The 16583-nt window shown below is 36.0% G+C and overlaps 1 protein-coding gene across 1 annotated transcript in view; it reads left to right on the top strand.

Annotated features, from left to right (window-relative positions):
- The window catches only part of LOC128649747 (phospholipid-transporting ATPase ABCA1-like), a 2013556-nt gene that overhangs the window by 1442790 nt on the left and 554183 nt on the right, over window positions 1-16583 (top strand). The window contains exon 35 of the mRNA XM_053703184.1: window positions 8556-8725. Within this exon, the coding sequence (XP_053559159.1) occupies window positions 8556-8725 (170 nt within the window). The remainder of the gene's footprint in view (window positions 1-8555; window positions 8726-16583) is intronic.

The raw sequence follows: 16583 nt of genomic DNA, 5'->3' as shown, positions 1-16583 counted from the left end.
GATTTAATCGGCCAATCGGATTGAAGTTCAATCCGATTGGCTGATTGGATGAGCCAATAGAATGCGAGGTCAATTCTATTGGCTCATGCAATCAGCCAATCGGATTGAACTTCAATCCGATTGGCTGATTACATCAGCCAATCAGATTTTTCCTACCTTAATTCCAATTGGCTGATAGAATCCTATCAGCCAATCGGAATTCGAGGGACGCCATCTTGGATGACGTCATTTAAAGGACCAGGCATTTGGTGTTAGGACATTGTTGGAAGAAGATGGCTCCACGTCGGCTGGATGGAAGATGACTCCGCTCCGGATGATTGAAGATAGAAGACGCCGCTTGGATGAAGACTTCGGCCGGATGGAGGACCTCTTCTGCCCCGCTTGGATGAAGAATTCGGCCCGGCTGGGTGAAGACGGCTCTTCTGCCCCGCTTGGATGAAGAATTCGGCCCGGCTGGGTGAAGACGGCTCAAGGTAGGGGGATCTTCAGGGGGTTAGTGTTAGGTTTTTTTTAAGGGGGGTTTGGGTGGGTTTTAGTGTAGGGGTGTGTAGGTGGTGGGTTGTAATGTTGGGGGGGTTGTTGTTTTTTTTACATGTAAAAGAGCTGATTACTTTGGGGCAATGCCCCGCAAATAGCCCTTTTAAGGGCTGGTAAAAGAGCTGATTACTTTGTAATTTAGTTTAGGGTAGGGCATTTTATTATTTTGGGGGCTTTTTTATTTTATTAGGGGACTTAGATTAGGTGTAATTAGTTTAAACTTCTTGTATTTTTTTTTTTATTTTCTGTAATTTAGTGTTTGTTTTTTTTGTACTATAGTTTAGTTTATTTAATTGTATTTAATTTTAGGTAATTGTAGGTAATTTATTTAATTTATTTAATGATAGTGTAGTTTTAGGTGTATTTGTAACTTAGGTTAGGTTTTATTTTACAGGTAATTTTGTAGTTATTTTAACTAGGTAGCTATTAAATAGTTATTAACTATATAATAGCTATTGTACCTAGTTAAAATAAATACAAAGTTGCCTGTAAAATAAAAATAAATCCTAAAATAGCTACAATATAATTATTAGTTATATTGTAGCTATTTTAGGGTTTATTTTACAGGTAAGTATTTAGTTTTAAATAGGAATAATTTAGTTAATAATTGTAATATGTATTTAGATTTATTTAAATAATATTTAAGTTAGGGGGGTTTTAGTGTTAGACTTAAGTTTAGGGGTTAATAAGTTTAATATAGGTGGCGGCGAGGTTTTAATATAGGTGACGGCGGGGTCCGGGAGCGGCGGTTTAGGGATTAAACATTTAATTTAGTTGCGGCAGGGTCTGGGATCGGCAGGATAGGGGTTAATAACTTTAATATAGGTGGCGGCGGTATAGGGGGCGGCAGATTAGGGGTTCATAGGTATAATGTAGGAGGCGGCAGGGTCCGGGGGCGGCGGTTTAGGGGTTAATATATTTATTATAGTTGCGGCGGGGTCCAGGAGCGGCGGTTTAGGGAGTAATAACTTTATTTAGGTGCGGGGGGCTCTGGGAGCGGCGGTTTAGGGGGTAAAACAGTATAGTATAGTGTGGGTGCTTAGTGACAGGCTAGCAAGAAAGCTGCAAAGAAGCCGATGAGCAGCGAGATCGATGACTGTTAGTTAACAACAGTCCGCTGCTCATCGCTCAATACTTGTTGCGCGGCTTCTTGACAGCTTTCTTGATAACTTTGGCGAACGTATTCAGGTCCGCGGCGGCGATGTAAGGCGAGATTAGGCAAACGTATTGGGCCGGCGAATGCAGGTAAGTAGACAGGTTGATAACTAGAGGCCATAGTCTCTGTCAGGGGTTCGTTACTGCAACCCCAGGCACAATTTGTGGATTTCTATTTACAGCCATGGGTGAAACAACAGAGGTCATACATTTGTGATTCCACTGACTTCATTGCACAGATCACTCAACTTACAGACATCAGTCCCACAGATATATTGGTAACGCTAGATGTAGCAAGCCTATATACCGTGATACCACACATCTCTGGTATAGCAGCTGTGGCTAAGATCTTGAGAAAGGTGGCATACATGGGTCCTCCTGAAGAAGTCCTTATTACACTATTAAGGCTCTGTCTCCTGGAGAACTTCTTTCATTTTGATAAAGCATTTTATCTGCAGATATCTGGCACGGCGATGGGGTCCAACGTGGCCCCATCCCTGGCCAAGCTTTATGAGACCAAAAAAATGAGGATTTATGATTTACATAACATCAAATATTACTGTTGATATATTGACGATTTGTTTCTTATTTGGAGTGACGGAAAAGACAAGTTAAATACTTGGATTAAGGATCTGAATGAGATGCAGAGCACTATCAGATTTAGCCACACATCCAGCATTGAATCTGTAGACTATTTGGATGTAAGGATTTTTAAAAATTCAGATAAAGTGGGAACTACTCTCTTTCGGAAGATAACAGATCGTAACTCTATCTTGTATGCTAGAAGTTGCCACCAACCAACTTTGATAAGAAACATTCCGAAGGCACTATACCAAAAGGTTATTCGTAACAATACGGATGAATCAAAATGCGTAACCCAAGTGGATGAGATGACTCAGAGATTCATCGAGAGAAAATCCTCTCTGAGATGCGTGATCTAGCTCTTAATTCAACATCATTGGAACAAGTCAAAGAGGGATCTCCCCAACAAATGATCTTTGTGACTACTTATTCACCAGATAGTTACATAATAACGAAAGCAGTCAAAGAAGAGTGGAAGTTACTGGAGGCAGATCAATCATTACCCATTATGAAATGGCAAGCCCCTAGAATTGGATACAGAAGGGGCCAGAGTCTAAGAGATGCACTAATTAAAACCAACATGGAACCCACAACAACATTGGGGTCATGGCTAAACAAGAAGAAGGGCTGTTATAGATGCATTAGTTGTGTCACTTGTAGCGGTATGATTACCGGCACACATTTTCAACATCCAGACCGCAAGAAGAAATACGAGGTCAAGCATTTCTTGACGTGTACCACACAATATGTGGTTTATCTTCTTAATTGCCCCTGTGGGGTGTTCTATACAGGGAAGTCAGTGGATGACGCAAGAACTCGAATGGCGAACCATAGGTCGAGTATCCGGACTACCATTCAAAAAGGGAAGTCTGACTTGCCAGTGACTCGACACTTCATGGAGGTAGGTAATACCATGAAGGATCTGAGATCTGAAATTTCGTCTCATAGATCATGTCCCTAAATTAAGAAGAGGGGGAGATAGAGCAAAGATTGTCTTACAGAAGGAGGCGAGATGGATCTATGAGCTGGGTACTCTCAGCCCGAGGGGATTAAATGTACACTGCGGGTGGTAATGCTACCTATAGTTAGTTAACAAGTCGTGACATCACGACTGATGAGAGTCCGCAATTATGAGGGGAGTGTAACCCTGACAGGGGCGCCCCTGCCAGATGGAATTAACATATGTGTTTTTCCATAAGTTGAAAGTTCATGATCCTAGTTGGTTAGAGGGGGCGTCCCCTGAACCTCAAGATTTCTTTGTGCATAGAAGTATCAATGAGAGCATATGATGCCATTTTTTCAACATCAAAATCTGTTAGATAATATTGATCAATATATACAGATGTAACAGTTGGTTTCCATTGATTAGTTTAGTCATGTATGTTTTTTGCTTTTGTTTTTAAACAATTTTAAATATGTTTATATGTTTTTAACTTTTTATCACACCCATGGTTGAACAGTGGTGGGGCACGGTGAGGCTGATATGAGCCGAATCAATGGGGTTAACTATTTAGTCTCCCATTTAATTTTTTTGGGGGGGTCTTAGACCTTGGTAGGGTAGGCTTATGGTGTTGACTTGCAGGTGAGCTATAAATATGTGAGACCTTAACCAAAAGGTCTATGGCTAAGTGTTATTTATTTTTATTTATTCATTCATTTTTATTTATTGATTCATTTTTGCTATTTCATTTTTATGGGTAGTTTTTGTAATATGAAGCTCATTGGTTCGATTGGTTATACCTATAGGGAAGGAGATTGATGGTACGCCATCAGTTGTGGACTGTGTGAGCAGCGGTCTGTCAGGGACGATTGTTTGAGGTGATATTTTGGGCCCAATATGGCCTCTTAGATTGGGCGGTCATTGGCCACTCATGATAGGTGAGATTTTAGTGTTGTGGCATAGCTGATGGAATAAGGCAGTCACATCGAATGCTCCCCCTTGAAGAAGGGGGACTGATGTGCCCATAGAGCAATGGAGTCCTGAGTTAACATTGGGACGAGTGTAATAGGAACAGCATTGGGGTGAACACACCCACTATTTCTTAATCAACAATGATGTAGTTGGATGATGTTAATTATAGGAACACTATTATGTTGGTTTACATATTTAGGTTATTAAGCTATTAGGTTAAATCTGTCATGATGATAGGTGAGATCTGAAATAAGTTAAGACCAAGGATGATGAATATGTCTTAACAAATAATGACGTAGTTGTGAGATTCTTGTGTATATTATGAACACAATTATGTTGATTTAAATTTTTATTTTCATTTTTATGTCACTATGTCTGGTTATTACGAGAGGTATATGCTATGGTACTCTCTAGTGAATATTAGATTCTATACAGCTAACGCTGACACATTCAGACTTGATCGCTTTCTTTTGTTTTTTTGTTGTACGTTGGTTGTCATGACGATCCTTGTCTACGCCCACAGGGGGTAAGGCTGCTGTACATAACACCAATGAGATAGTAACTGCCATTAAGGGAAACACCCCCCGTTACGATGTGAGAAGTGTGAGATGGTTATATATAAGGAGGGCACTTTAGATCGTTGTGGTGGCGCGAAGTTGCTCATAAAATTTGTAACTAATTTGGTGTGTTACTAAAGAGCGATGAGTGTTATACGCTCACAATGTCATTGCATTGGTGATATAGGCGGGTGTGAACTATAAACACCCACGCACACAGGATTGGAGTATTGAAAGGGTGTGACAGGCCTCTCTGCCCCTTACTGACTGCTATTAGAGGCAATGGTTATTATTAATATTATTACGGTGGGCAATATCAGCTCAATACATTACGTGCAACATTACTGATCAATTGTGGGGTAGTACACAGTATTTTAAGCACTTGGATAAATATGAACGATATTAGATTTGTGACTAATGAACATAGTTTTGAGGTTCCAGAATTAACATTGCATGTTATCCTATGAGGTCAATATGTGTTTGCACACGGACAGCTTGGATAGGCTGTGATTAAGGGGGAGGGTTTTAAAGGTCTTTAAAAGTTTGGTTTTTGCACTAGTTGTTTGTCAGAGGAAGGGACTGTTTTTTTGTCCCGAAACGTCACATATTAAAGAATATTTTTGTCACAGACGGCTGAAGTCCACTGAGTGCTTATTTCAACTTTATATTATGACTTTTTATAGCACCCTGGCTGATGTGGATTTTTGGTGAGTGCACACACCTGGACTATACATATGTGTGTGTGTCTATATAGTACAGATGAAGCTTGCACTCTCTGGATTTTCAAAAAGGTGCTTTATTTAGCGAAATTTTTTTAAATAAGGCGTTAACCCCTCCCCCAGTTCAGAATAAGACAGCCCCATAAGGTCATATCTAATTAGACCCATCAAAAATATAAAGTGACATTTCTTAAAAATAATATCTTAGCATATTTATACATGTGTGCAAGCATATCAACAATAACAAAATATATATTGTATATTATAGGGGGCTGAACTAGTGCACATTCAGTAAAGTGAGAAACTGATAATGAATTCAATCCCAAATAACAGCAGAGCGGTCAAATAAACTACAATATACTTGCATTCAGAGACTTAAACATATAGGAGGGACAATAATAAAGGTAAACACAAATGATAAATCAAACATTCAAAGCACCATTACAGTCACCCAGAACTCCAAACCGCGACACAGTGGTCGTGGCCAAAAACGGCATCTAGGAGAAAAACGTCATGTGACTCCATCCCATCACAGGAAGTGCTGGCAAGCTGGGTCAATGCAAGGGCAAAACGGTTAAGTGCCAAATTGATCAAAAACACGCACATCAGTACACTGTATTCCACTAAAAGAATATTACAGCTGGTGATATTTTGAAGTATATTTTCATGCCCATTGCTGTATTTTCATTACAAATGTAATACCCTTGAGGCCTTTTCTTCTGTCTGAACTCTTTGCTATAATTGATTGTTAGCAGGTAGCTTTCAGAGGTTTGCAATGAAATTGGAACTCCATACTGAACTATTAGAAACAGTTGATGTATTGAACTAGTTGTTGCATTTTAAAATTATTCTATGAAAATGCATTTTTTCACAATAATTTTTTTTTTCAGTGTGCAATTAAAATTACTTTTACTTGTATGGTTGCAGAATACGGAATGCCCTGTAAACCTACGGAAAACAAAACAGCCAAATATCTATAATGTTGCTTTCTTTTTCCATTTTGTGGGTTTATCTTACCCTGTTGCAATGTGCCTGTGAAACATACAATAACTTTCCTATTTACTTCTATTATCTAATTTGCTTCGTTCTCTTGGTATCCTTGGTAGTCTCAGGAGCCGCAATGCAGAACTGGGAGATAGCTGCTAATTGGTGGCTGCACATATATGTCTCTTGTCATTGGCTATAAGTTAGCTTTATAGGGACACCGAACCCAAATGTTTTCTTTTGTGATTCAGATAGAGCATGCAATTTTAAGCAACTTTCTAATTGACTCCTATTATCAATTTTTCTTCGTTCTCTTGCTATCTATATTTGAAAAAGAAAATTCAGAACCTTGGACAGCACTTGTTTATCAGTGGATGAATTTATCCACCAATCAGCAAGAACAACCCAGGTTGTTCATCAAAATGGGCCGGCATTTAAACTTACATTCTTGCTTTTCAAATAAAGATACAAAGAGAATGAAGAACATTTGCTAATAGGAGTAAATTAGAAAGTTGCTTAAAATTGCATGCTCTATCTGAATCACAAAAGAAAAAACTTGGGTTCAGTGTCCCTTTAAGTAGTGCATTGTTGCTCCTTTAACAAAGAATACCAAGAGAATGAAGCACATTTGATAATAAAAGTAAATCTGAATGTTTCTTAAAATGGCATACTCTATCTGAATCATGAAAGAAAGAAAATGGGTTTAGTATCCCTTTAAACTACAAATATTATGTAAAAGTGTGTATCCTTCTATAATCATAGTGCCCTTATTATTCTCACACAGGACAATAATAATGACCTAGTATGTTTTCTAAGGAGATGAAGATCAGGCTGCTGTTGTCCTTGATAGGAAATCATGTATTTTATTCATCATATACTGCCTATAAGTATCCTAAAGATGATGATTTTGAACCTAGGGCTAAATCAATTGCTGCATCTTGAAAATAAGATGTCTGTTTGTGATAAGACTAATGATGATTGTAGAGAAATGGAGGGCTGCTTAGCGTAATAAAATTGGTTATGGCAGAAGCAAAGAAATAGTACTGTCAACACTGAAAAAGCCTTTGAATATAATACAATATAACAAAGTACAGATCAGGGACAAACATGCCAGGATTTTTATAAGAATAATGCTATCTTTAGAGTCACACAGTCTGAAGAATAAACAGAAGAATTCAGAAAAAACTGTGCGCCAAGCCACCAAGCGTAGTGCTTTCATCCAACATGTGATCCACACAGCGCACCCCGGGCTGTCAGACACTCTAACCTGCTTTCTTTAGCTTGGTCCGGGGCTGTAGTATCACTCAGGGCTCCCTTCAAAGCAAATCCTGTTAAAAACTGCAAGTAGCAAGAGTAGTGAGAGGTGAGGAAATGCCACTATTTGAATGAACCTTTTATTACATTATTCACCCTCCACAGAGTCATTGGAACTTCTCAGCTAAACTAAATGTATATCGGGACCTTATTTAATCTCTCTTTAAATATAATAAAAATCTTTACATTTCTTAGGCTTGTCTGAAAATCCGTTTTGTAAAAAAATGTATAAATAATATGATACAGTTTTTAAATGGACTTTAGATGTCTTTGGTGGATCTGTCAGCACAAAAAAAAATATGCTTACAATTATATTTGTGGCACCTCTTGGGTATTATCTCAATGTAATAAATCTAACAATCTAGACTGCCTGTCCAAAACAATTAAGTGTAAAAATAACTTTCAAACCAGTAGTCGGTCCTAAATCAAATTAGCTGAAGCTCTTTGGAATACTCGAAACCTGTTTAGAGCATACATAATGTGAAAATCTATTGTCTTCTCCATTACAGAGAGCCTGCTCAAAGTCAATTAGCATTAGGATGAAATGTGTTTTTTTATATTGGCCAATCAAAAGGTTGCTACATTTTTTTTAATTTATTTTTTTACACACATTCTCTTTATACTATGCTTAGGACTGAAAGTTCCTCCAAACTCCACAAATCAATGTCCAATCCATAAATGCATATCCTGAATGTAATTTACTACAATTAAGTATTCGTAACGGAAACTATAGAGGGTTCTTTATTTTTGTCGCTTAAAAATGGCTTCTTTTTTTTTTTTTTTTTCTTGTTGTAGGTTTGGTTTTATAATCAAGGCTGGCATGCTGTTGTTTCCTTTATTAATGTGGCTAATAATGCAATTCTACGAGGCAATTTACAAAGTGGAAAGGCTCTAGAGGAGTATGGTATAACTACATATAATCATCCACTAAATCTGACTAAAGAACAGTTGTCTGGCGGATCATTGTAAGTACCGGTCGCTGGAAACCTTGCTTAATTTCATTGTTTGAAAATTGTTAAGGTATTTGAGTCCCCTCTAAAGGGATCTATTAAATAATGATGTTTTTCTTTTTGATTAAATATTTAGTCTACAATCCAGTAAAGGCAATTGTTTGTTTCTGCTGCTCTGATAAGCGTACAAGACAAATTGTTGTTTATTTTAAATTTATATTGGTTCACATCACTATTATTACATCTGGGAAACATTTGCTGATATCAAAAACCTGGTATATCAAGTTTTATTAATGTTTTGTTTGCAATACATCAAAGTGTCCATCTGCCACTATAAATCCACTTGTGACCAAGTAAAGAAACATTCAATTCCATTTCATTGGCTTGCTGTTGTTTTCTGTTCATCATTTCTCACTTCTTAATAATGCAATTATTCTGAAAAATATGGGGAACTATTATTGATTTATATTTAATTATGGTTTCTGTCTCATCGTAACTATTTAACGCAAGAGATTCCAATTTACCATTTTATTTTATTTACCATTTTATAGCAAGTATAAATTATCAGCTGCATCATTTATTTCTTAACAGTTTTGACATATACATTTTTGGCTGAAAACGTGTTAATAGACAGGGATAAAAATATTTTGTGAGCTTTGCAATGCAGGCATTGTGGGAAAAAGGAATATCTGACATACTAGGTTATAGTAAGTCAGTAACTTTGCCAACTATGGTTCATATATTCCAACCCATAAGAATTTCTTAGGTGATTTTTGTCTTCATTTTTAAAGCCATTCCATTCTACTCAAAACTCAGCAGTTTGTATTAGCATAATACTACTATCTAGCTAAAACAAAAGTAAATCATTAAAATAAGAAGTGTAATTAAACTAAAAAAATAAACTAAAAAAAAATACTATCACTATTAAAAATAGCTAGCAGCAATGCGTGCTTGCGGAGAACGCATCAAAGAATTGTTTTGCTCAATAGCTTTTAAGGATAACTCTCAGAAAAAGAAAAAAAAACAGTTAAATCTGGGACAGACACTTCCATTTTGTTTTTAATTTTAAAAAATAATGCAATAATTTTAAAATACCATATTTTACATGAACCAAAGAGAAAAACTTAGTTTAATGTCCCTTTAAAAACACACCAAAAAATAAAATAAAAAAAGAAATAAACAACAAATGAAAGAAATAGGAAGAAGGGATATCCGAGAATTTCCAAAGGGATATTTGCAGGGAATTTCACAGGACTTCATGAATGTAAAATATACACAACCAAGGTACAACACAAAAAATAATTAATTTATTAATTTATTTATTTAAAGGGATACTGAACCCAATTTTTTTTCTTTCGTGATTCAGATAGAGCATGACATTTTAAGCAAATTTCCTATTTATGCCTGTTAGCAAATTTTCTTCATTCTCTTGGTATCTTTATTTGAAATGCAAGAATCTAAGTTTAGATGCCGGCCCATTTTTGGGGAACAACCTGAGTTGTCCTTGCTGATTGGTGGATAAATTCATCCACCAATTAAAAAAGTGCTGTCCAGTGTACTGAACAAAAAAAACCAAAAAAGACTTAAATGCCTTCTTTTTCAAATAAAGGTAGCAAGAGAACAAAGATAAATTGATAATAGGAGTAAATTAGAAAGTTGCTTAAAATTGCATGCTGTATCTGAATCACAAAAGAAAACAGTTGGGTTCAGTGTCCCTTTAAGGTACACTAAGGGTTCCACTTACGAAGCAGCGAAAGCTCCTAAATACCTTGCAATTATAAGACATGTCAGTTGTTGAGCTATAGAATGAAATATGACCCAAGTTTAAACATTTAAAAAAAATATCAAGTCAATCTCAACTCATCATTTGTCTTATTTGCAGTAGCCAATCTAGTCTTGTTACTGGAGTAGACACAACTAGCCAACAGTCATTATTTTAGTGAAAGCATGCATTCTTTTACAGTTTATTTGCTGAGACAATTGTGCGACAGATATGTAGCAAGGTTAAGCCTTCAGAAAAGTGCAGCAGGGATTTTCAGCTCTAAGAAATAGAAATCTCACTATTTTTGAGAATTGAATTACATGAAAAGGGGGCAAAATAAACAATGACCGTATGCTGCAAAGTTGTTTTACCACACACAGCTAAAACATTTTATACTACAATCTCAAGGTGATTGCACTTTTAAATATTGAACATTGATGTGTGTAATAATTTAATTCAATTCAGAGTAATTCTAAAAACACGCTAAAGCATCCAAGGACTTTATTGTAATCATAAATTAACAGTCTGATGATAGTATGCCATTTGAGTTTAAGTTTTATTGATTAAATATGTGATTTGATCAGTATTTTTACATTTTATTAAAACAAAATACTGTGTTTCGTAATATATATTTGCAAAAAATGTTACCACTGTAACAAACAAAAGATCGAGGGGTAAATTTACTAAATGTGGATCAGACATGATTCACTGTATCAATCATGTCCGCTCGACATTGCTAAATGCCGACAGCATACGCCTTTACATAGCAGTCTATGGGGACTGCGTGTTCCCTGTAAATATATATGTATATGCTTATATACATATATATCTGTGTTAATATGTGTATATATATACACACATACATATATATACTGTATATATTCATATATATTTCAATTTGCTGCCCATCAACGTACCCCCTTCGTTGCGCTTGGTTCTCATGCCGTGTCTCACCGCATGAGAACGAGGCTCCTATTGGAGCCTATGGAAGTGTTCTCTATTGAGCATAAATCTTCCATGCAATGCGAGTTTGCCGTCGCATTGCACTGGACTTATAATACCAGTGCACAATTTTGCTAGTATTATGAGTAATTTTGTGTAATTTTTTAATCTAACCATTGTGTTCTAAAATAAAATAGGACACTATGGCTGGGTTGCATTTTTTATTTTGCATAAATGTTCTTGATGATGTTGTCTTCTATTATAAGAAAGTTTGTGAAGCACAGCTTCAGGTAGTGCTTAATGAGTAATTCAACAAACACACAGCTATTTCATTTTTAAAGTGATTGTAAACTTGAGGCTTTTAATACACAGTATATAAAACTATTTATAAAAATAGTGGGACTTTAATTCATTAAAATATTTAAACATTTACTTTGTCAAATATAAAATTTAGATATGGTAAATATTGCGCTGTTCCTCCACCCATATCTCGTCCTTGATTTAGCTGAGCAATGACAAATCCGACGTCCACCTTGTGGGGCACGCAACAATTGTATTAAACTTCATTATCGCTTACCTAAATCAAGGATGTGATGCAGGCAGAGGGACGATGCAATATCTACCATCTCTAAATGGTAAATATTTTACAAAGGAAAAGTGTTTAAATATTTTAATGAAATAAAGTCCCACTGTTTTTATAAATCGTTTTATATACTGTGTATTAAAAGCCTCAAGTTTACAATCACTTTAAGGGTCAAATGCAGGGGAAGAAACTGACTTTTGCTATATGATCATTGATAAAGTTACTTTAATGAGCTATAAATAAAAGAACAAAATATGACAATGTGCACTGCTAATATAGTATAAATATGGATAAAGTTGATTAATATAAACTTTATTTGTATTCCCTTGATACTGATTCTATCTTTCTTTATATACATTTAACCCAAGAGCCTCAGATTGTTGATAACTGACTATAAATTAATGTACAAATCTAATACCATCATGGTAGTATGCACTTTGCAATATCTTGCTTTCATTTGCCAATTTAATGTGTTGTTAGAGTAGAAGAGAACAGATTAGAAGCAAGCAGTGCAGATATAGATGGCTGAACAATTTGATAACAGTACTCTGTGCAAAGTGAACTTGATATTGTCAGCAAACAGATTGTACATTTATGTGTTTGTGCACATATCTGGAAAACAATATCCTGAGTATGTTCCTATTGCAGACAAAAAATTATTTGAGGGACTATATAAATGAGAAAAAAAAGCAAGCTTCAACCTGCTTTTATATTTCTGCACTGCATGGAACTGAGTCTGCCAGGTATTCTATCCACAAGCAGCTGTTTTGTTCTTCATGGGGCCCATCAGTATAGGACTTAGTTGCTAGCTATTGCAATTTATCTGCTTGCATATTTTCTTTGCATGAATTTATTATGCTTATTGAAATGATAGATGTGTATCATACATTATGAAACTTCTGGCTGTGGGTTGGTTATCCGGCTCACTGCTTACACTTATTGTTGTACTTAATGGAATATTAATGTGATGTATGTATATATGCTGTTAAAGTGATGGTAAACTCTCCCCTTTGTAAACACAGATCTGGAATGTTAGTGATAGTTTAATTCAGCAGTTGTAACAAAGATGCTCTATAACTTACTTTATCATAGATATAAAATTCAAATACCCTGTGCTCCACCACCCACTTCAAAAGTAAATTTTTCTCTGAGCCATCAGTCTGAATTGTTTTCCAATCAGTGTCTAGCTACAACACAAGTGCCAAAAGGGGAGAGTGCTGATTGGAGAACAGTTTAAACCTTTAGCTCACTGAAAAATTTACTTTGATAATGGATGGTGGAGCATAAGGTATTTGAATTTCATATCTACATTAAAAAGTAAGTTATAGCGCATCTTAGTTACATCTAATGAATGAAACTCCATCTAAATTATCACTAACATTCCGGATCTCTTTTTATAAAGGGAGAGATTTTACCATCACTGTAAGCAGTGCATTACAAACAATCTGCATACAAGTAAAAAAAATGTTTTAAAAGCATACAAAACTATTATTTCTTTCATGTAATTGGCAAGAGTCCATGAGCTAGTGACGTATGGGATATACATTCCTACCAGGAGGGGGCAAAGTTTCCCAAACCCCCAAATGCCTATAAATACACGCCCCACCACACCCACAACTCAGTTTTACAAACTTTGCCTCCTATGGAGGTGGTGAAGCAAGTTTGTGCTTAGTTTTTATGATTTCTTCTATGATAAGCGCTTCTAAGCATTCTGAAGCCCAATTCCTCTCAGAGAACAGTGTTTGTCAGAGGGATAAGAAGAGAGTATCGCCTTTTGATTTTATGGTTTCTCTCACGGGAAATCATTTTAAGGGTTCTCTGTTATCGGTCGTAGGAATTCATCTCCTACCTCCCTTTTCAGATCGACGATATACTCTCAATTTACCATTACCTCTGCTGTTAGTTTTCAGTACTGGTTTGACTATCTGCTACATGTGGAAGGGTGTCTTTCGGTAAGTATGTATCATTGTTTATGACACTCTCATCTATGGTTTGGCGCTTTATGTATTAATATAAAGTTTTAAATATATGTGTTTTACTTATATTTGCCATGAGTCAGGTCTTTGTGTATTTCCCATTGCAGTCTAAACTGTTTTTCTTTCCTGGGGTTCAGTCTTTTTCTAATTTGACTTGTTTTTCAATTTTTTTCACGGGCAAATCTAGGCTCGCGAGGATGCAAAATGCTGTTATTTATTGCGTCATTCTTGGCGCTATTTTTTTTTGCGTGAAGTTGCGGCTTTGATGGAGCAAGTTTCGTCATTTCCTGCGTCTTTGTTGACGCTAGTTGTTGTTTGTTATGATGCGAGTTGCGTCATTTCCTGGTGTTGGTTTTGAGGATTTTTTTTTTTTTAACTTCCTTTTGCGTAATGCATCATTCTTGGCGCCACAAGTATTTTGTTATTTTACACTAAACTGCAGAGAAAGAAAGTTGCACCAAAAATGAGGTGCAGAGCAAAAGACCAGGATATCAAGCAAGCCACTTAAAGGATAAACTTATTAAATACAATTGATTATCATAAACATGTGCAATTTATTAGAACATGATTTCACATAGTACAAAAAAACCACTAAATAAATAATGACTCTGTAAAATATGGAATATATGAACAAAGTACAAAAAACACACTAGCACACACACAAGGGACAGACAAACAAATCACATGGGCCCCACATGCAGCTCTAAACTAAACCTAAGCTGGCAAAACAGTCCAGAGTGAGATAACAAATGTTCAAGGAGAAAACTCCATCCACATATAGATGAAATGAATATGAATAAACAGCAGACACATGCAGTGTATCAAATGGATGAAATGTGATAATGAAGACAGACTGTATGTAATCTCATGATATAGATGATATATGGATAAACAACTGATGATGGTGATAACAGATGATCAAGTCACTTAGGTAAAATTTCAGGCTTGCAAATAATCACAGCAACCGGTATATGTGACAAATCACGATGAAAAGTGTGAGGGATTTATATGAGAAAGTTCTTAAATGGGGCGAGTGTACTTCAATGCATAAAAATCCAATGAGGATATACGGCAGTTCATACCACACTCAGAGCCCCTAAGACCGATCACACATGCGACCCTCCAGATTGTACTCACTACCACGCCACACTTAGAACCATCAGCTCCCTGACCGGCAGATGTTGAGAAGTCTCACTGGTATATGCTGCTCCACAACGATGTAGTGGGGGGATCCCACGGACCAAAGCGCTGCTCACCGACGCGTCCTGTTGCGCGTTTCACTCCTAACTTGCAGCTCGGAGCTTCTTCCGGGTTATGACGTTACACGTCTCAACGTCTCTTTTTATTTGTAGAAGGCAATTTGTCTAGCACTTCCTTCAAACTGCCTTAAAGCGGCCCATCACAAAATGGGATACTTGTAAACCCTTAAAGGGGAAATGTATGGACTTTAAAAGAATGCTACAGCATAGTCAAATTAAGCCTAATACTACCAATCCTTACAAAACAAACAAACAAAGACACAAAGACAAAAAAATATCAAAAATTAATAAATAAAACAATTAGATTTTACATACTATTTACAAACCTACTTGCGTAAGTTTACATTATGTATATCAAACGTACAAATTACCATTAGATAAGCTCAACATAAAATAAATTTTGACATTGTGTGTGATTAGCTACGAATATAAATAAATTATTTGCAACCAACTAAATGAATATTTATTCAAGTTATATTGTCATAGTATTAATTGAAATTACCAATTCAAAATCATGTGTGGGGAGCTGGGTTGGCGCACTGGGAGGATCCCAGCAACTGAAAGCAGGGAAGAGGGCATAACTGATGGATAAACATACTAGTTTAGTTTTTAGGAAGAAAAGATACAAATTCAAGTTTTTCATTTAATCCAGTAGGGGACAAAGTATTAAGGTGGTATATCCACCGTGTCTCTTTTTGAAGGAGAGTAGTATCAATGTTTCCACCCCTTCTATGTGGGTTTACTTTTTCAATACCTATAAACTCCAAGCCATCCAGCTTGGAATTATGGTATTTAGCAAAATGTCTGGCAATTGGACTATCTACATCCACATTCTTGATATCGTCACAATGCTTATAAATTCTTGTCCTAAATTCCCTATAGGTTTTCCCTATATAGAAACAGGGACACACACAAGATAATAGGGACCTATAGGGAATTTAGGACAAGAATTTATGAGCATCGTGACGATATCAAGAATGTGGATGTAGATAGTCCAATTGCCAGACATTTTGCTAAATACCATAATTCCAAGCTATAGGTATTGAAAAAGTAAACCCACATAGAAGGGGCGGAAGCATTGATACTACTCTCCTTCATTTAGTTGGTTGCAAATAATTTATTTATATTCATAGCTAATCACACACAATGTCAAAATGTATTTTATGTTGAGCTTATCTAATAGTAATTTGTACGTTTGATATACATAATGTAAACTTACGCAAGTAGGTTTGTAAATAGTATGTAAAATCTAATTGTTTTATTTATTATATTTTTATATTTGTTTGTCTTCGTGTCTTTGTTTATTTGTTTTGTAAGGATTGGTAGTATTAGGCTTAATTTGACTATGCTG

Source organism: Bombina bombina, chromosome 2 (genome assembly GCF_027579735.1).
Source record: "Bombina bombina isolate aBomBom1 chromosome 2, aBomBom1.pri, whole genome shotgun sequence".
Classification (NCBI taxonomy): Eukaryota; Metazoa; Chordata; class Amphibia; order Anura; family Bombinatoridae; genus Bombina; species Bombina bombina.
The sequence above is the reverse complement of the archived record's forward strand: the minus strand, read 5'-3'. Positions and strand labels throughout refer to the sequence as shown.